Source organism: Oncorhynchus nerka, linkage group LG21, assembly GCF_034236695.1.
Source record: "Oncorhynchus nerka isolate Pitt River linkage group LG21, Oner_Uvic_2.0, whole genome shotgun sequence".
Classification (NCBI taxonomy): Eukaryota; Metazoa; Chordata; class Actinopteri; order Salmoniformes; family Salmonidae; genus Oncorhynchus; species Oncorhynchus nerka.
In genome coordinates this window covers 21167123-21189173 of record NC_088416.1, presented here as the reverse complement: position 1 = coordinate 21189173, position 22051 = coordinate 21167123, and the positions used below count along the sequence as shown (strand labels likewise).

Below are 22051 nucleotides of genomic sequence, written 5' to 3'. Positions count from 1 at the left end.
CTCTGCACTGACCTGATTGCAGCTAGCTTGTCTCTCTGCACTGACCTGATTGCAGCTAGCTTGTCTCTCTACACTGACCTGACTGCAGCTAGCTTGTCTCTCTGCACTGACCTGACTGCAGCTAGCTTGTCTCTCTGCACTGACCTGACTGCAGCTAGCTTGTCTCTCTACACTGACCTGATGGCAGCTAGCTTGTCTCTCTGCACTGACCTGATTGCAGCTAGCTTGTCTTTCTGCACTGACCTGATTGCAGCTAGCTTGTCTCTCTGCACTGACCTGATTGCAGCTAGCTTGTCTCTCTGCACTGACCTGATTGCAGCTAGCTTGTCTCTGCTGACACTGACTTGTCTCTCTGCACTGACCTGACTGATTTGCAGCTGAGCTTGTCTCTCTGACCTGACTGCACTGACCTGATTGCAGCTAGCTTGTCTCTCTGCACTGACACTGACCTGATTGCAGCTAGCTTGTCTCTCTGTACTGACCTGATTGCAGCTAGCTTGTCTCTCTGCACTGACGTGATTGCAGCTAGCTTGTCTCTCTGCACTGACGTGATTGCAGCTAGCTTGTCTCTCTGCACTGACCTGATTGCAGCTAGCTTGTCTCTCTGCACTGACCTGATTGCAGCTAGCTTGTCTCTCTACACTGACGTGATTGCAGCTAGCTTGTCTCTCTGCACTGACCTGATTGCAGCTAGCTTGTCTCTCTACACTGACCTGATTGCAGCTAGCTTGTCTCTCTGTACTGACCTGATTGCAGCTAGCTTGTCTTTCTGCACTGACGTGATTGCAGCTAGCTTGTCTCTCTGCACTGACCTGATTGCAGCTAGCTTGTCTCTCTACACTGACCTGATTGCAGCTAGCTTGTCTCTCTACACTGACCTGACTGCAGCTAGCTTGTCTCTCTGCACTGACCTGACTGCAGCTAGCTTGTCTCTCTACACTGACCTGATAGCAGCTAGCTTGTCTCTCTGCACACTGACCTGACTGACCTGATTGCAGCTAGTCTCTGTGACCTGATAGCAGCTAGCTTGTCTCTCTACACTGACCTGATTGCAGCTAGCTCTGATCTGCACTGACCTGACTGCAGCTAGCTTGTCTTTCTGCACTGACGTGATTGCAGCTAGCTTGTCTCTCTGCACTGACGTGATTGCAGCTAGCTTGTCTCTCTGCACTGACCTGATTGCAGCTAGCTTGTCTCTCTACACTGACCTGATTGCAGCTAGCTTGTCTCTCTGCACTGACCTGATTGCAGCTAGCTTGTCTCTCTGATTGCACTGACCTGATGGCAGCTAGCTTGTCTCTCTGCACTGACCTGACTGCAGCTAGCTTGTCTTTCTGCACTGACGTGATTGCAGCTAGCTTGTCTCTCTGCACTGACCTGATTGCAGCTAGCTTGTCTCTCTACACTGACCTGATGGCAGCTAGCTTGTCTCTCTGCACTGACCTGACTGCAGCTAGCTTGTCTTTCTGCACTGACGTGATTGCAGCTAGCTTGTCTCTCTGCACTGACCTGATTGCAGCTAGCTTGTCTCTCTGCACTGACCTGATTGCAGCTAGCTTGTCTCTCTACACTGACCTGATTGCAGCTAGCTTGTCTCTCTGCACTGACCTGATTGCAGCTAGCTTGTCTCTCTGCCACAGAGCTGGTCAGGTGTCTCGATTATCGAAGCGGATCATCCTGGAAATATTGGGACATTGTTGCACAGGAAAGTTCTCTGCCAGTTTCTGCATCCCCACAGGGATTTTGTTGATTCCCCATTAGATCTGAAAACACCAGCAAGGATAAGAACCCGAAAGAATGCATGTAAAAGAGTTGGTTCATCTCCTTCCACCAAAAACACGCCTTCCCTCCAAATTAGTGCAGTCCAGAATGATTTTCTACATGGTGTCTGGGATGAACAGTTCAAAAGAAGACTATATGTTCTGCACATGAGTTACCGCCATCTGCGTCGACCTTGGTTGCATCCTTATCACATTGGCAGCCATGCGGGTGGCTCATTCCTTGGGCAAGAAGACCATTCAATTTCTTTTCTACATCCATATTTCTGCTCCTGCAGGCTGCTGATGAGCTAGTTGCTGACGGGCTGGTCCTGAGGGTCAATCTCATCCTCTTCTTCCAACTCACTGTCAGACTCCGAATTGACAGAGACATGTTCCTAATATTCTGAAAATACATCATCTTTCAACGTGGAAGACATTTCTTCCACATTAGCTTCTCTCTCTGCAAAACAAATGGCTAAGGCCCTCTGAGCAGAGATTCTTTTTGCCATACTGATTGATTGTGGTAAGGAGCCACACATGCAAAGCTATTTATTTGTTGTGTCCCTCCCCCAATTTGCACTTGGCTGGGGTAGAGTGTGGGAAAATGCTGAATTTTGTACAATGTATCGAAAGATAATGTATTGTAATAACATTGTGCAGGTACCCACAAGACATTGTGTAGTTTAACACACTACAAAGGGTAAAGAGTGCAAGAAAAGCGGGAGACAGGGAGAGAGACAGACAGGTTCTTGGTGCTATGTTGAAACTGCAGGCTCAGGGAGGAGGAAGACCGAGTGAAGGCACACAGCAAAACTTTTTGTTTAAATTTAACTTGTTTTCACCTACAAACACACTTTTACACACTTTATTTACCCTCGGGTCCAGTGGACCCGAACACCACATATGTAATATACATTTGTAGGGGGATGCACAGTGTGCACTCAATGAAAATGTGTTCTTTTAGTAAACATTGAAAATGGGTCAACAGACCCGAACGCCACACAAGGGTTAATATGAGCAGCTGTGAAATAAATCTAAAAACACGTGTTTCATTCCACGCTTCAACCACTGTTTGAGGAGCATGCTATCGCTTCCTGACAGGAGATATTCTGCCCAAACTCTATATGCCATGGGCTTTCAAACATTGTTCCTGCAGCTACCCTGTGCTTAATTTGGGAAACCAAGTGAAATCAAATCAAATCAAAGTTTATTTGTCACGTGAGCCGATTAAAACAGGTGTAAACCTTACAGTGAAATGCTTACTTACAGGCTCTAACCAATGGTGCCAAAAAAAGGTATGTGTGTGTGTGTGTGTGTGTGTGTGTGTGTGTGTGTGTGTGTGTGTGTGTGTGTGCGTGCGTGCGTGAGGTAGGTAAGTAAAGAAATAAAACAACAGTAGAAAGACATTTGAAAAAAGAGTAGCAAGGCTATATACAGACACCTGTTAGTCAGGCTTATTGAGGTAGTATGTACATGTAGGTATAGTTAAAGTGACTAAGCATATAAGATAAACAGAGAGTAGCAGCAGCGTAAAAGAGGGGTTGGGGGGGCACACAATGAAAATAGTCCGGGTAACCATTGGTTACCTGTTCAGGAGTCTTATGGCTTGGAGGTAAAAACTGTTGAGAATCCTTTTTGTCCTAGACTTGGCACTCCAGTACTGCTTGCCATGCGGTAGTAGAGAGAACAGTCTATGACTAGGGTGGCTGGGGTCTTTGACAATTTTTAGGGCCTTCCTCTGACACCGCCTGGTGTAGAGGTCCTGGATGGCAGGCAGCTTTGCCCCAGTGATGTACTGGGCCGTACGCATTACCCTCTGAAGTGCCTTGCGGTCGGAGGCCGAGCAGTTGTCATACCAGGCAGTGATGCAACCGGTTAGGATGCTCTCGATGTTGCAGCTGTAGAACCTTTTGAGGATCTCAGGACCCATGCAAAATCTTTTTAGTTTTCTGAGGGGGAATAGGCTTTGTCGTGCCCTCTTCACGACTGTCATGGTGTGTTTGGACCAATCTAGTTTGTTGTTGATGTGGACACCAATGAATTTGAAGCTCTCAACCTGCTCCACTACAGCCCTGTCAATTAGAATGTGGACGTGCTTGGTGTTTAGTCCCAGGAGCCTTAGCTTGGTGATGAGCTTTGAGGGTACTATGGTGTTGAACGCTGAGCTGTAGTCAATGAACAGCATTCTCACATAGGTGTTCCTTTTGTCCAGGTGGGAAAGGGCAGTGTGGAGTGCAATAGAGATTGCATCATCTGTGGATCTGTTTGGGCGGTTTGCAAATTGGAGTGGGTCTAGGGTTTCTGGGATAATGGTGTTGATGTGAGCCATTACCAGCCTTTCAAAGCTCTTCATGGCTACGGACATGAGTGCTACTGGTCTGTAGTCATTTAGGCAGGTTGCCTTTGTGTTCTTGGGCACAGGGACTATGGTGGTCTGCTTGAAGCATGTTGGTATTACAGACTCAATCAGAGACATGTTGAAAATGTCAGTGAAGACACCTGCCAGTTGGTCAGCACATGCCCGGAGCACACGTCCTGGTAATCCATCTGACCCCGCAGCCTTGTGAATGTTGACCTGTTTAAAGGTCTTACTCACGTCTGCTACGGAGAGCGTGATCACACAGTCGTCCAGAACAGCTGATGCTCTCATACATGCCTCAGTGTTGCTTGCCTCAAAGCGAGCATAGATCATAGAGCATAGGGAACATTACATTTACATTACATTTAAGTCATTTAGCAGACGCTCTTATCCAGAGCGACTTACAAATTGGTGCATTCACCTTATGACATCCAGTGGAACAGCCACTTTACAATAGTGCATCTAAATCTTTTAAGGGGGGGGGGGGTGAGAAGGATTACTTTATCCTATCCTAGGTATTCCTTAAAGAGGTGGGGTTTCAGGTGTCTCCGGAAGGTGGTGATTGACTCCGCTGTCCTGGCGTCGTGAGGGAGTTTGTTCCACCATTGGGGGGCCAGAGCAGCGAACAGTTTTGACTGGGCTAAGCGGGAACTGTCAATACTACATCAATAGTAGTGTCTTTTTGTAACAAAACAACTGTTGACAGCCTGTCTGCATGCCCAAGAAAGGATAAAGGAGAGAGAGGAGGAGATGGAAATGCTTGGTGGTGAGAAATTCTGTATAGCTGAAGGTAATGTGACACTCAATTAATATGAAGATATTTGTAAAATATCCCTATTACTAGGCTATTCCAAATCAAATACGAATTCACTAATTGTAGGCTAACTGTAAGCCGCCCTGCACAAACAATGAACCAATAGCATCGCCTAGGCCTGGCTATATGTTCTCTCCCAGACTCGTTGATATACATTTTGGATCGTAGCGTAAGGTCCATCCCGTATGAATAATAATACAGTCCACACTCAAAGGCGATTACACAAATGTGTTTACTTTTGGAGCATAGGCTAGAACAATTATGTACCAAGATGTCTTAAATCAGTGTTTTTTATGTTTTTCTGCCATGCGTAATATGCTCTAGGCTGTGTGTTGTTTAACGGCACAATCATCATTTTAATTGAGTTTTTTTTCTGGCTTGGGCTGGTAAGCCTATGCAGAAGCTTTAATATGCGTGAGTGTTTCGAATGAATCATCACCTTAGAAAGGCTGTCCAGTTCGTCGTGTTAGGCTTTGAAACAGCATCCACAACAACCATGTTAACACTGTTTCAACCTGCTGTTGAACTTCTTTCTTCAAATTAATCATCACAGTGAGGTGAGTTGTAAAGTATGATTGGCCAACTGTTGATAAGATGATAAGTGTTTGATGTGTTTTTCGAAGCATTTTCATGGATGTCAGAGCGGTTAGGGGGAAAATAGAGGCCTGTGTACCAGGCCATTAGGACCTGATGGTAGTTAGCAAATTGGGTACTACCAAAGCATGTCCAGAGGGCATAAAATGAGATTACTGTGACTCAACAGTCAACTGGAATTTTACTGTGGTCACGACTCATGACTGCCTGTGTGGCGGTAACATGGTCACTACAACAGCCCAAGTCCACTCAGGGATTTCACAATGAGGCCAATTGTGACAGTTACAGAGTTTAATGGCTGTGATAGAGAAAACTGAGGATGGATCAACAACATTGTAGTTGCTCCACAATACTAACCTAAATGACAAAGTGAAAAGAAGGGAACCTATACAGAATACAAATATTCCAAAACATGCATCCTGTTTACAACAAGGCACTAAAGTAATACTGCAAAAAATGTGTCAAAGTTATGTTTGGGGCAAATCCAATACAACACATTACTGAGTACCAATCTCCATATTTTCAAGCATAGTGGTGGCTGCATCATGTTATAGGTACGCTTGTAATCGTTAAGGACTGGAGAGTTTTTCAGGATAAAAAATAAACAGAATGGCGCTAAGCACAGGCAAAATCCTAGAGTAAAACCTGGTTCAGTCTGCCTTCCACCAGACACTGGGAGATTAATTCACAGTTCATCAGGACAATAACCTAAAACACAAGGCCAAATCTACACTGGAGTTGCTTACCAAGAAGACAGTAATTGTTCCTGAGTGGCCGAGTTACAGTTTTGACTTAAATATATTCTCAAAATTCTTTTGAGCTTGAAGAATTTTGAAAATAATAATGGGTAAATGTTGCACATTCCAGGTGTGTAAAGCTCTTAGAGACTTACCCAAAAAGACTCACAGCTATAATTGCTGCCAAAGGTGCTTCTAGAAAGTATGAAAATGAGATATTTCTGTATTTCATTTTCAAAAAATGTGCAAACATTTCAAATAAAATAAATCCACTTTGTCATTAAGGGGTATTGTGTGTAGATATGTGAGATTTTTTAAAATTTAATCAATGTTTAGTTTCAGGCCATAACACAACAAAATGTGGAATAAGTCAAGGGGTATGAATATTTTCTGAAGGCACTGTATCTGTTGTACTATAGAAGTACCATTATGTACTTAATAGTGACATTGACTCTGTCACTATTGTGTGCTGTCCCTCCTCACACTCGAGCACCGTCCTACTGGCTATCATTGATCCAGTTCCATGCTTGACTAGCTCCTAGCTCTCTGTGGCTGTGGCTGTGCTTGTCAAGGTCGTGACTGAGCCAGTTAGATTGGACACAGATTAGGACGACCCCAGAAACAAATCCTCTATAGGTTTATATTGTCATTGAACATCATTTCAGCTGTCCTTAAAGGATTCAGTGTACAACATTGCTTGTGTTGAAGCCTAGTTCTGATTATGATTGAAAGTCATGATGAACCCTAGTCCTTCTCTGTCTTCTACTCACAATTCAAACTCAAGGCGTGGTCTGTTCCTGAATCGTGTTATCAATGCCTATGTTCAATGAACCAATGAATTGCTGAAGTGCAACGTTTGAAATCAGCTATGCTGCAAAGCCATGACCTTAAAGAAATGTGCAGACCTAACATTGGGTCCCAATCCAATGTCACCATTTTGCATGCACAGAAATGCACAATTATGCATGGTCTCATTCCCCACAGGTGGTGGTCAACAAGGCGGCCATGATCGTGAACCAGCTGACGCGGAAAGAGGCGTCTCGCCGGGTGCTGATGCAGTCCCCCCAGATGGTGGCGGCGGTGGTGCGGGCCATGCAGAACACGGGAGACATGGAGACAGCCCGTTGTGCCGCCAGCATCCTCCACAGCCTGTCCCACCAGAGAGAGGGCCTGCTCGCCATCTTCAAGTCTGGGGGCATCCCTGCCCTGGTCCGCATGCTCAGGTAGGAGAGGAGGGATGGATTAGTGGGTGGATGGATGTTGAGGGGTAGATGGGAGTGGATAGATGGAGGGAAGTATCGACAGATGTTTGGATAGATTGTTGGTAAATGGTTTGATGTGAAGGAGTAGGTATGGATGGATGGGTGGATAGAAGGATCGATAGATGTTTGGATACTTTTATGGTTAAAGTAGGGAATGGACTGGTTGGGGTGAATAGGCATGGATGGATGGATGGATGGAGGGATGGATGGATGGTGATGGATTTATATTTTTATAGGCATTGTAGGTTTGTGGTTTGATTGGGAGTGAATTAGTGAAATATAGAGAGAGAAAAAGCAAGGGGGTGAAAGAGAGAAAGAGATATACTCGTCAGATGGAATTCAGTGTTAGAAATAAAGTGATTTAGGCACGCACTGTTCTGGCCTGTCTCTGCATCTGCAATTGTGTACGTGCTGTGTGTGCTAATTTGTGTGTGTGTGTGCTTGCATGTATGCAAGCATGAGCGTGTGTGTGTGTGTGTGCATACATGCTTATGTGTGTGTATCCCCACCACCATGTCCACTACTGCCTGCAGGCTATGATATTAGCCTATCACATTATTACCCATCAGAAATGAGGTGTCATGCTGTGCTCATTAACTTGGCCAAACTGGTCTGCACATCATTTCAACCTGACCACCAGGCTCATTTTAACCTCACGATAAGCGGTGGCCATTTTTCATATTCATTTCTCATAGAGGCAGAGAGTCTCTTTATCTCTGTTCACACAGTATAAACCCCGTAAAACAGTCTAGGAGGCATTAGACAGAAACTGAATCAAGACATTTAATTAATTCAGAAACATAATTCAGATAAATACAAATGGAAAAACCTACCTATACAAGACTATCAAATAGGGATTTAGATGCAGATTCACGATAGAAAAATATGTGCTTTTTAATGATACAAAGAGCAGATTCAAGCAAATTAAATTCAGAGGGAACTAATTGGGAAAAGAAAGGTCATGCTAATTTCTCTCACACCTCAATTTCTTCCTCTGCTCTCCTCTGTCTCTCTATTTTTCTCAACCTACTCTCCCTATTTCCCTCCCTCTCCCTCTCCCCTCCCTCCACTCTCCTCTTACCTCCCCCTCCCCTCTCCTCTTCCCTCAGTTCTCCCATGGAGTCAGTGCTGTTCTATGCCATCACCACCCTCCACAACCTGCTACTGCATCAGGAGGGAGCCAAGATGGCGGTGCGCCTGGCCGACGGCCTGCAGAGGATGGTGCCCCTGCTGAAGAAGAGCAACCCCAAGTTCCTGGCCATCACCACAGACTGCCTGCAGCTGCTCTCCTACGGAAACCAGGAGAGCAAGGTGTGTGGTGGGGGGTCTTTGAAGGATAATGCTTGAGCCATCATATTTGGCATAGTGGTATTGGCACAGACTACCTGCATCTTCACTGCAGCCAGGGTTGTGTGTGTGTGTGTGTGTGTGTGTGTGTGTGTGTGTGTGTGTGTGTGTGTGTGTGTGTGTGTGTGTGTGTGTGTGTTGTGGTGGTTAATTTCTTTACTGTCAATTGAGGAGAGACAAACTTATAATACAAGTCAGAGTTATACTTCAACTAAATCTTTATTCACCTATTAGTAAGAGAGCAGGTCAATACAACACACACTTATAAAGTGAATTGATTGAGTGCTCTACGTTAATGATGACTGGTCGACGAATCACCCTCGGATGATTCGTTGAGAGCCCCGAGACAATGGTACAAAGGTCTTTTATAGCCAAGATACACCTCCGTCAGTCTACATGACAAACAACAGATGTATGGAATGGGCCACAAGGTGAAGATTTGTATGAAAGATACTTAGAATTCACAGCAGACAGTATCTGATTGTGTAGGGACCAGGGTCTGGCCCTGGAGTCATCTCTCCCTGGTACCTTATAGAACAGAAACATTAACTCATGATCTGGAATGCGGTATCACCCAAAGACATCGTAAATCTTCCAGAGGCCCATCCTCAGTAGAACACACACAGATGAGAGTTCTAACAACCCCTTATTCTGTTGCATTAAACAACCCTTTGATGCAATTACAGCATTATAGCATAATCTTGCCATTTTGCTCTCACAGTGTGCGTGTGTGTGTGTGTGAATGTGTGTGTGTGTGTGTGTGTGTGTGTGTGTGTGTGTGTGTGTGTGTGTGTGTGTAGTTGCAGGTCTGGATTATGCGTGGTCCCTTTTAGTGCCACCTGCAGCTACACTGCAGGAGAGCAAGGGTGTATATGCACGTGATGTGTGTGTGTGTACATGCACACACACGAGCACTCACACACTGTACATGTCCTCAACACTGGCTGCTTGCAGCTGCATTGGTGCAGCAAATGTAAAACCCTGTATGGGGTTAGTAATGTACCCTCTATTACATCAGTAATATACTGAACATTGTAAATAGAATTAAATTAAATACACACACTGCTATTATTACTCTAACAATCATATGCGAGACAATTCATAATGCAATGTAATGTAATGTCCAAACTCTGTAATGATATTTCATTGTACATGACAGTGTGTTTTCATTGTTATTCCTCTCAGCTTATCATTTTAGCTAACGGGGGCCCTGAGGGGCTGGTCTTCATCATGAGGAACTATAATTATGAGAAACTGCTGTGGACCACCAGCCGTGTGCTCAAAGTTCTCTCAGTGTGCCCTAGCAACAAGCCCGCCATAGTGGAAGCTGGTGAGTGTGTGTGTGTGTGTGTGTGTGTGTGTGTGTGTGTGTGTGTGTGTTTGGGGAGGGTGTGTGTTATGTGTGTGTTAGTACATGTGTGTGTGTCTGTACGTGTGTTTGTTATCTCATCCTTACCATAAAAGAGCCATTTAACCTCCCCTCTCTCATCCTTCCAGGGGGCATGCAAGCCCTGGGACAGCACCTGACTGGCTCCAGCCAGCGCCTCACACAGAACTGCCTCTGGACCCTGAGGAATCTGTCTGATGCTGCCACTAAACAGGTAGGAGGTCAGGAGTCCATTTTGAATCCGCAGAGACCGTACCATAGAGTAATACAGAGATAGTACAGAGTTTATAAAGACCAATGACTATATATATTAATGAACAAAGCCATCGATCACGTGACAGTATCTATTCCTATGTGAAGACTCTATAGCGCATTGAAACCAAATTAAGTCGGTTAAGATTGCGCCTCATGGAGATGTAACATGCACAGTTTGAGCTAATTCAGGAAGTGACGTTGCAGGCTAGCTCAGTGCTGCCCGCTTTCATTGAGTAATTCAAGTTGAAGGCCGACCAGGGTACGGCAGGCTGCCATTCGCAAACTAATTTGAAAATAATCGGTACAAGGACATACTGTACATCTTGTGTATGTGAAAAACAGTTATTGGTACCATGATTGTCTTCATAACATTTATTTATTTTTATGAAGACGGACCACGAAGATCGACATTTTTCCATTTTCTATAATGGGAGATCCTGTTTTCTCCCGCAATCGGCCTCGAACTGCTGTGGCTTCAATGAGGCAGTCGTTCTCCCCTGTTAAAGACAGTACCATCGAGTTCCACAGAGACAGTAACATACAGTAGTTGGAGTTCTACAGTAAAACATATAATGAACAAACAAAGACAAATATGGAATTCTCAATCCCCAATCTTCCTACCTCCCCCCGTTCTCTGTCTGTAGGAGGGTCTGGACAGCCTGCTGCAGGTGTTAGTGGGACAGCTGGGTTCGGACGATGTCAACATGCTGACGTGCGCCACGGGGATCCTGTCCAACCTCACCTGCAACAACTCCCGCAACAAGACCCTGGTCACACAGTGCGGCGGCGTCGAGGCGCTCATCCACGCCGTGCTGCGGGCCGGAGAAAAGGAGGACGTGGCCGAGCCCGCCGTCTGCGCCCTGCGCCACTTGACGTCACGCCACCAGGACGCCGAGCTTGCCCAGAATGCTGTGAGGCTGCATTATGGTATTCCTGCCATTGTCAAGCTGCTGGGGCAGCCCCACTACTGGCCTGTGGTGAAGGTGAGAGGGGAGATAGTTGGTTGGGGAGGGAGTGGGAGTGGGGAAGAGCTGAGAAAAAGGGTATACTGTTTTTTTTGTCTTGCTCATTGTTTTGTCTGGCTGGAAGCTCCATTACTGTTGAAGTTGAAGGTGAGGGGTTGAAGGATCAAAGAGTTTGCAGGTTTGTTGTGGTTGTTTTGTCTGGCCAGTTGATCTTTTGTTTGTTGTTTTGTCTGGCTTGAGTGTTCGGTTGTTTTGTTTGGTTGGCTGCTTTGTCTTTGTGGTTCTTTTGTTTACCTAAATAACTGGTTGTGGTACATCCGATTTGTCTATGTGTCTATATCCAACAGCTGCAGTCTGCCTTTAATGATTCCTGATTTAACGGGCGCTTGAGTGAGGTTAAAATCATTGCGTACAGCCACCACTCATTGTCCCCTTCTTTGCAATGTATGATGCGCTCTACATATGAATGCATTTTCTTTGAGGCTTTAATTGGAAACAACATGGCTGTACTATATAGGGCTCTATTTAATTTGCATTGCGGATGTTCAACTTTACAGCGTGATTGAATGTTCCCGCTTTAGTGGAGACTTTGTTCATAGTGAACACTGCATATGTCGGCCCAATTGGAAATGACCTTAACTTAACATTTCTATCTGCGGAATCCGTAACACTTCAGCATTAGAGATTGAATAGAGCCCTTCATTTAGCTGGAAGTGTCGTTTGAAAATTGTGGTACTTTAATGAAGAATTACTTTTAAATTAAAGCAGGTCAGAGGGGATGTTTTGGAGAGAGTGAGACCTGCATAGGGGATGAAGTTGTTCACGATGCTAGATGTAGTGCAGGCAGGGTTCTGGGCTGTACCCCGAGGCAGGGCACAGGACGTGCCTTCCATAATCCTGCTGGGACAACACCCGCTGGCTCCCACTGTCACCTCTCTGGCTTTTTGTTTTTGTTTTGGAGAAAATGAGGGAGGGGGAGGGAGGGAGGGAGGGAGGGAGGGAGGGAAAAAATACACAAAGATTAAGTAAGATAGAAATGGCTAACTTGTTGAGAGAGAGAGAGAGAGAGAGAGAGAGAGAGAGAGAGAGAGAGAGAGAGAGAGAGAGAGAGAGAGAGAGAGAGATGCTCACATGCAGCGAGTGTAGTATATGCTTCACACAACAATGTCACTGTGAAACAAGGATAACATCATCTGGGATTTGCAAGGCCGTCGCTGTCATTTCTTTTTTTTTTTTGCAATGAAAACAAGATTGGTTGGATTTTTCCAAAGTGGCTACCTTGGGAATTTATATCAATGTGTTATTGTTTCATCAGGGAATAATGCACACCCATCTTTGACAGCAGGTGGATTTAAGGATGGCAAGTTAGTTACATGCTCAACTTGCCAGAATAATCAAACAAAATAAATCATGCTAAAATGTCAGCCTAGTATGAGGGTAAACCAATATCTAACATTATTAGCTAATGCTATTGATATACAGTAGATATACTAAGAGGATAGTAGGCATAACAGTAATATCAATAGTAATACAGTATAGCAATAGTTTGATACCAGTAATAGTAATATCAATGGTACATTGTCATTGTTTTAAAAATACCACCTACCAATTCATGTCACCTTTGCTTTATGATTGGTCGTTTTCCTCTCTTATGATCTAGACAGTCAACTAGTATGATAAGGAAGGTTCGTTTCCCTTCCCCCTCCAACCCCGTGCTTCAGTGTCTGATCGCTGATTGGTTTCGAGATGCTCCTCTGATTCGCTCCGAGCAAAGCAGAATCCGTGAAGCACGCTTGAATTCATGCCAATCGGAACAGAACCCTTCAATGGTCGAGTGTGCTTGTGTGTCTTGCTGTCCTGCTCTGTTCCCATGGGCACTGGTCCACAAGAATGGCCCTTTATTTTTACCCCGATGTGCACTAGCCTCTCTGTGTGTCGTGGTTGTCTCCCAATAGTCCATCGAGGTGTTCTTTCCTTGTGTCCTTTCCTTCAATTCTGATCTGAAAGTATTTGATGAGTGAGTGAAAGCACTATGGTAGGCAGCTATCTAGTCTTTTCTACCTGTCATTGGTCTTTAAGGACAGAGGAAAGTAATCAATTTAAGAGTATTTGTACTCTCTGTGTGTGTGCATGTAGGCCTATGCCTGTACACTTGACAAGTGGCCATGTGTATCTTCATGACTCCAGTGACACATCTCCCCCATCTGTAGCACCAGGTAAACATTGACGTCTCTCATCCTCTACTCCAACTGAAAGAAAGGTGTTTTCTAAGGCCTATCGGCAGCTAGCTATCCTTGTATTGGCACCTTGTTCCCGATTCCTTGACCATGTATACAACTCTTCCCATTTGGGGGATATTAGGCTTTTTGAGTTCATTAGCTCTGATTGACTAGTACTTAGTTCCCACACAAAGAACATGAATGACACACACACTCTGCTCTCTCCCACACACACACACAGCTCTCTCTCTCCCTCACACGCACACACACACGCACGCACGCACGCACGCACACACACACACATACACACACACACACAGCTCTCTCCCTCACACACACACTGCTCTCTCCATAACACACACACACTGCTCTCTCCATAACACACACACACTCCTCTATCTCTGCCTCCTTCTGCTCTACGTCAGCCAGAAGGTCGCTCTGCACCAAGCTGTGCCTAATCACTCATTTACGCCTTCTGAATTTAAATCTCATACTGTGGCGGAGTGTGTGTGTGTGTGTGGGGGGGGGGGGCATATAAATATTTACCTGGGAATGCTGGAATGCACTCGTGTGTATGTTCATCTGTGACTGCGTACACATACATGTCTGTGCCTAAGCGGGATTTAATAATTCATTTACAGTCTGAATGAGCCAATCGTTCCGACCTCTCCCTCTCCCTCTCTCTCAGTGCGGTACGGAGGCAGACGCTATGAGCCATGCCTGAATTTTCCTCCTGATCTGCACTCCTCATTGACAGACAGCAGGGAATGTGTGTGTGCTTGTGTGTGTGTGTGTGTGTGTGTGTGTGGAGAATTAGGCAACCCGATCTCCATCACAGCACACGCCAGTGGAGGATTCTCAATCCAGCCGGAGCTCTTTTAATAAAGGGGATGTTGTTATTTTATGATGCGAAATGAATGATGCGATTTTTAAAAGGGGACTTTATATAAGATGTTATTGGCCCCTGTTGGGACTAGGGGTCTGGGTATGTGAAATGGGAGGAAACATCAGAGGACAGGGCAGGGTTATGGTAAGCCAGACCATCATTTCAGGAGATGGCATCTCACGTTCTGCTAAATGTGACTGCAGTTACATTGCCGCAGCGTGCATCGGCTTGCACAGTCGCACATATAGGTGTATATCTTAGGGTACGCATGCGTTCTTTCACATGAGCGTCACACTGCCGTGCCAAGTCCTTAATAGATGTGTACTGTATGCTTTCATACATGCACTCTCATAGTCATGCAGTATATCATGTATTTGTGGACAAGGTGTTGTAGCAGTAAAAGAGATTATATTGATGCTTTTTCCCCATACAGCTACGTTCAACCCCCCCCCCCCCCTCTTTCCCATAGGCCACGGTTGGTCTGATCCGTAACCTGGCGCTGTGCCCAGTCAATCAGGCCCCACTGAGGGATGCTGGAGCCATCCCCCGATTGGTCAACCTGCTGCTGAAGGCTCACCAGGACACCCAGAGACACGCCTCCAGTTCTCAGCAGACGTACCAGGTCGGCCACGACGCCATTCAACACATAAGACTCACTGTCACAGGAATGACACTGTCATAATGCAGAATGATAGAAGTTATGTCGCCTTCACCACAAATACGCAAGTCACTCACAGTCACAGCACTTGCACAGAGGGAGTCGCCTCCGTTGCAACCCACGTACCACGGATGAATCCACTCCATTACACACTAGCCATATCACACAATCACCTCAGCCGAATACAGAATTCAAACACACTGAAGCACTCGAGGCAACATTCTTTCAGGACTCCTGCACATCAAATCACACAAATTCCAAGACTGCATTCTCTGTGTTTGAAACCGTTCCTCACGCTGTACAACAAGTAGGTTGCATTTCAGACTCAGTAAAGGGCTGCAATGCGTCACACAGGGGTCCCAGCAGGATAGTCCAGTGGTCAACACCATGCCACGGCGCCAGCACACGCCCCCCCCCCATTCCAGGCCTCTCCAACCCAGTGTAGGCCAGTTGGCCGCTCGGGAGACCCAGTGGCAGAGATCCATTTCAGTCCACTGGCCCACTTTGAACTCTGAGCTGCACAACAATACTCACACGTATAGACAGAGAGCTGTGGCTTGAGGGAAAATAAGAAATGTAGGCTAAGTTTGTGAGAGACGACCGGGGAGTTTTTCACTGATTCTCAGCAGAAGGTTGCAGACATATGCTCCCACCTGTTTCGGGTTTTCACCTGTCAGCTTTTTCCAGCAAGCCAAAAAGGATTACTAAGCACAACAGGCCCATTCCCCTTGGTCGTTGTCTGTAAATGGTTTACTTAAACATGAGGCAGGATACATGCACACACATACACACCAATACACCCTCTCAAGTCTATTAATCATTTTACAGGGTTTTGACACCATTGGGATTAAGGTCCTCTCTGAGTGTCAAAGTGAATGGCGCCCAGCTGTTGTATTGTTAAGATTGTCAAACCAGCTTACATGAAGTAGATCAGACACACACACACACACACATAATGTTAAGTGCTGAAAACAAACCCATACATCAATGTATCATCCCACAGAGGATTCCACAAAGTTACACATACTACACACACACACTTCCTAAATCTCTTCCCCGCTCTCTTCCCAGGATGGTGTTCGTATGGAGGAGATAGTGGAGGGCTGTACAGGAGCCCTGCACATCCTGGCCAGAGACCCCGTCAACAGGGGAGAGATCGCCAGCATGCAGACCATCCCACTCTTTGTACAGGTTAATGTCTAATACACCATACTCTCGGTTGGTGTTGTATGCGCTTGTGTGAGAGAGAGAGAGAACGTGGGAAAGAGAGTGAAAATAAGCGAGTGTGTGTACTTGTGAGTTTTTGGTGTATTCTAGCAGATGTGTCTGAGCTCTCCCTTCCTCTCTCCATCCGTCCGTAGCTGTTGTACTCGTACGTGGAGAACGTGAAGCGTGTGTCTGCGGGGGTGCTGTGTGAGCTGGCCCTAGACAAGCAGTCTGCGGAGATGATCGACGCAGAGGGAGCCTCTGCCCCGCTCATGGAGCTGCTGCACTCCAACAACGAGGGCATCGGTCAGTCTCTTCATAAACAGCAGCTTGCGCTTTAGTGGATTTTATGTAGCACTTGGACTTTCAACAAACAATCAAATATATCTTGTTTACAGACTTGGGCTTTCAAAACAGTGCCATATACTGTACATACAAATATACACGCACGCACACACACGTTACACTCCTACACTCTTAGAGGAGAAAGGTGCTAGAACCTGAAAGGGTTCTTCAGCTGTCCCCATAGGAAAACCCTTTGTAGAACCTGTTTTGGTACCGGGTAGAACCCGTTTGGATCTAGGTAGAACCTTTTTGAAATCCATGTAGAACCCTTTCCACAGAGGGTTCTACGTGGAACCCAAAAGGGTTCTACCTGGAACCAAAAAGGGTTCTACTATGGGGACAACCGAAGAATCCTTTTGGAAAACCTTTTTTTCTAAGAGTGTACGCACAAGTCTTCAGAAACAAACACACCGTAAGCCACACTTTCTTTATTTTATCTCTCTCTCTCGCTCTGTCTCTCTCTCTCACAAGCATATGCACACAGACCTCTTACAAACAAATATGACCTCTTTCTCTATCTCTCCCTGGGCTCTCTCCATCTCCTTTTAATAATGTGTGCTGACTAATCAAACATGACTCTCTGTCTCTTTAAATCTCTCTATATCTCTGCCTCCCACCTCTCTCTGCCCATCTCACTTTCTCAATGTTTCTCAATGTACCCCATTAGCATTTTGAGTACTCATCATAACTGTCGTAGCATAGAGGCAATGACAAACAACCTCTTGATATCTCTTCCTTCTTCTCTCCCGCCCTCTTTCCCCCACTCCCTCTTTCCATGTCTCTCCCCACACCTCTCCCTCACAGCCACCTATGCGGCAGCCGTTCTCTTCCGTATCTCGGAGGACAAGAGTTCCGACTACAGGAAGCGTGTGTCCGTGGAGCTCACCCACTCACTGTTCAAACATGACCCTGTGGCCTGGGAGATGGTAAGCCTCTGCCTCTGACGCCGCCTATAGCCTGGGAGCGACCAGCACAAGGATCAGTAGTGGCTGGCCCTGCTTGAACACCTTTAAGGTTAATCTCAGTTGTCTATAGGGGCTTGACTGGCCTCCACCCTGGCATAGCTTTGAACCAATCCAATATTTCTCAGGTCAGTCATTGCTTCAGGGAAGAACTGTAGCAAAATCAAAATACACGCCACACTACGACACAATCGATACCACTCAGTAATCAATCTGTATGTTCACCTTCCATGCTTGCATTACTATAAGAATGAATCGCCGACAACTAACTATATCTAGTGTTTGAACATGATTTCAAAACCGGCATGCCTAATGCGCTAAGTATCTCCAAGCTCCACACTTCGCCACAGGCTCCCAAAGCTCATTGGATAATTACCACTATCGAGGCTCACCGATTGGATTAGTGGCGGATCTGGCCCAGGTGTGAATCAATCACATCGAGCCGGGAACCTGCTGACTCATCAGGTTGTCAAGGGGAAAGGAGACAGGGAGGCCCAAAGCAGACAGGTATACTGTTTACACTACATCCGCCATGAGGAAGTATCGACCTCCAAAGGGATAGATTTAATGACTGAGCGTCGTGGGCACCAGGTGTAAAGTCAACGTCTGCCTCTGTCGATTTTTTTAGAAGGGGATCGGTGAAAATATTGTGTTTTGAAGCTAGAATGGTACAGATTTACATGAATATTTCTCAATCTCTCTCTTTCTCTCCAGGCCCACAATGCTGTACCCATGCAAGCTGCATACTTGGCGGATGGTGAGTGTGGACCAGTCCTATCTTACAGTACAATACACCAATGTACACCACTATTGTATACTATGCTAGATTATAAACCAGGTGGTTCAAGCCCTGAATGCTGATTGACTGAAAGCCGTGGTATATCAGACTGTATACCATGGGTATAACAACTATTTACTATTTACTGGTCTAATTGTGTTGGTAAGCAGTTTATAATAGCACCTTGGGGGTTTGCGGTATTTGGCCAACACACCGCGGCTAATGTCTGACAGCCCTTCGCCATGGTGCATCAGCCACATACCACACCTCCTCAGGCCTTAATGCTTAATTATACTACTGCAATGAACATCTTACATTACACTACTGCGTTTCACCCCCCCAAAAAAGGCAAGAGCGAGTTAGATTGCAGACCAGAAGAGAGAGAGGCAGAGATGGATTGACACACACGGATTGAAATGGATTGACAAGCACACACACACACCAGCATCAGATCGCATTTAGGTTAAGTGCCACTTGATTGGTTTCCTGTTAGTGGCTGTGACGAGTGACAGTGGACTGTGTGTGCCAGAGGGTGTTCATTAAGTCAACGCGCAAACAATGTCACAGCAAAGTCTGCCCTCATCTCACTAGTCACGCACACACACAAACACTTACTTGAACATGAGTGGAAGAAAATTTAAAAAACAAATAATTGAGTTTCTCTCTCATAGTGAGCATCAGAGAGGAGGGAAACGAGAGACACGTGTCTATAGAAAGCCGGAGCCAGATCTTGTCCTTTTCCCCTCAGCAGTCCATCAGACCCCAGGGAGTGTGGGGGACCCCTGCTGTTTATACAATGTACTCGGCCCCCTGGCCACACTGCGGAGAGTGTGGGTGTGTGTGCGTGCGTGCATTCATGTCCGTTCATGTGTGTGTGTGTGTTTCTCTCTGATGTGTCTGCTCCCTCCATGCCCTGGAGAGGGGTGGGGTGGGGGGGTGGGGGGGTGTAAGGGAGGGAGGAGGGGTGCTGTCATCTGGGATGGAATTAAATTCACAGAGGTATCTATCTATTTCCCCTCTGGTCACATTTCCATGTCATTTACATTTCCATTAACTGGCCATCTATCATCGTCAAGCGATCTCCCGCACTCTATCCCGCTCTCTCTCTCTCACACACACACACACACGCTGCCGAGTTGACACACACTCTCTCTTTTCCACTGCTCGGCTAATGCTCCCTCCCGCCTTCCTGTGATTGCGTAACACTTCTCCTCTACAGAAAACACCGGCACTCTCTCTATCTGGTGAATTTATCTTTTGTTTTTTCCCCCTAGCTCTATCGGTCACTACTTTATCTCTTTGCAGTCATACGGCGTCTTTCTCCAGCTAAGCTTCAGGCCTCTGTCACATGTCCTAGTTGTGAATCTCCACTCTGTCTTCCTCTCCTCTCGTCCATCCCTCTCTCTGCATACAGTAAATCCTCCTCATCTCAATATCTTTAATTATAATTCTGAACTCTATCCCTCCTATATCCCCCAGTGTGCGTGTGTGCGCGTGTGTGGTACATTAGTCACCATCCGTCCTTTCGCTGCTGACGCTTTATCCATATTGCAGTGCTCACATTATTAAACAGGGTATGAAATAGCATTAATGGAATAGAATAGAGGTGAAGGTGAAGAGATTGTTATTCCTGCTCTTCTATCCATCTGTCACAGGAAAACGCCTGCTGATGGGAGCAAAGCCCCTTTCTGACTGCCTGTCTAATAATTTGGATGCCTGCACACCGTCTGTCAGTGTCAATCCACCAGATGAGCTTGCCTCTCTGTTGGCCTGTGAATTCTATATTTCTCTCATCTCTCTCGCCCTCCTTCCCCTCAGAGCTGGATGGAGGCTACCCCCCCTACGGCTACTCTGACCTGGGCGTGGACGGGATGCCACTGGAAGCGGAGATGCATGAGCAGTACATGCCTGAGATGGCCTACGATCCCCGACAGGCCTACCCAGAGCCACTCTAACACACAGTGCAAGGTCAGTGATATGGCAAGGTCAATGAATAACTCAACATACCATAATTGCAACATTTTAAGACACGCATGAAACATGACTTATGTCTAAATAACTGCCTCTTCCATTGAAGGCACAAAATGGAAGGAATGAAATTGGCATGAACACCATGGGAGGGACAGCTGAACGAGGATTTCACAAAGGGAAACTCCTATTTCATGGGGAGACATTGGCCAATCAGGGGCTGTTGTCAGAAAACACAAGAAAAATGTAAGAAAAAAAGAAAAAAACGAATTTAGTGTTCCTCAAAATGAAAAGTTGCTTTGTTACAGTTAATGTGGCGGGAAATTGAACTTTAACTTTCAGATTCTGTGTTGGTTTTAGGCGTTTCCTTGCATATTTACCTTGCACATTTTTTTATATTTTCGTCATGCGTATAATTTACATGGCGGTATGCAGAGCCACATACAGTAGTCCTCGACAATAACCAGTAACATTGAGTTCAGACAAGAAATCCTATTCATCACGTAATGAGTGCTCAGGCCCAGCAGTGCTGTCTACCCCCCCCCCAGTCCAGTCCATGATCCAGACTGCTGCTGGGCCTGAGGTTCTGAGACAAGCACCCCCCCCCCCCACAACCACTTTCTCCCAGTCGAGTGGTCTCCCAAGCACACTGGACCACAACTTCAGCTGGTGCGGTTGGTGCACCCTCTGTTCCTGTGGACCGGTCTTGCTCACCAACAGATATGCATCGTGGACTAATACATTGTGCTTCAACATAAAAATGTGTGTACGATCCAAAAACGTCATGTCTGGCAGGCCCGCACCCTTTTACAGCTACTACAACTGACGTTTCCACAAAGTATGTGCGTTGTTATGGAAGATGTTTTTGATTTTGTCTTGATTCCTGGGGGTTTGGGGGAGGCGGGGAGGAAGATTGGGAGTGTGTTTTACTGAGGTAAGAGGCAGGGGGTGTATGCCAAAGAGATTTATTTTGTGACGATGATAATCATATAGCTTTCTGTTTATTTTCTATTTTGATTGGGTGGGGGGGTTGTGTGGGGGGGAAGCAGTAATCGTGATCCTGTTGTTTGTAGAGTGTGTGTTCCATAGCGACCCCGCTGCACATTCCTACCTACCAAACGATAGAAAAGGCAAAGAAAACGAGGGATGATCGAAGGATGATGTTGATAAGAGAGGAGTGTACCATATGAATGAAGGGGAAATTAACACTATGAATATGCATTTTTACAGAACATTTTTAGTTTGAAACTTTTTTCCAAATAAACAAACTATATTAACTAGCCTGTCTCCTGTGTATTTGTGTGGCTAATTGGATCTTATTTAGCCTTGAGGTCATTATTGCTTTCACACACTGTCAGTCAAGCAAGGCCCGAGCCTTTGAAACCACTGCAGGCTGGCGGTGAAGAATCCAAAGGAAACTCTGTCTCACAGCGCCCCCATGTGTCCCTAAGAGGCAGGAAATCTGCCCTCGCAGTACCACATTTGGGTTTCAAATAGTAATAACAACCCAACGCTTATGATGAATATGCTGATAACTAACCCCTATTCA

At 45.9% G+C, this 22051-nt stretch overlaps 1 protein-coding gene across 5 annotated transcripts in view; it reads left to right on the top strand.

The window, feature by feature from the left end:
* Window positions 1-21782, top strand: part of LOC115104075 (junction plakoglobin-like) — a 79091-nt gene extending 57309 nt beyond the window's left edge. For 4 of the 5 annotated variants that reach the window (XM_029625254.2, XM_065006425.1, XM_029625255.2 and 1 more), the window contains 12 exons: window positions 7249-7487; window positions 8636-8837; window positions 10059-10203; window positions 10371-10474; window positions 11160-11498; window positions 15055-15207; window positions 16315-16434; window positions 16605-16755; window positions 17599-17720; window positions 18471-18513; window positions 20353-20502; window positions 20612-21782. In XM_029625254.2, the coding sequence (XP_029481114.2) occupies window positions 7249-7487; window positions 8636-8837; window positions 10059-10203; window positions 10371-10474; window positions 11160-11498; window positions 15055-15207; window positions 16315-16434; window positions 16605-16755; window positions 17599-17720; window positions 18471-18513; window positions 20353-20489 (1755 nt within the window). In that variant the 3' untranslated portion in view covers window positions 20490-20502; window positions 20612-21782. Of the gene's footprint in view, window positions 1-7248; window positions 7488-8635; window positions 8838-10058; window positions 10204-10370; window positions 10475-11159; window positions 11499-15054; window positions 15208-16314; window positions 16435-16604; window positions 16756-17598; window positions 17721-18470; window positions 18514-20352; window positions 20504-20611 lie in introns of those variants that run through there. The other variant, XM_029625257.2, reaches the window with a different exon arrangement.
* Window positions 21783-22051: the final 269 nt, after the last annotated feature.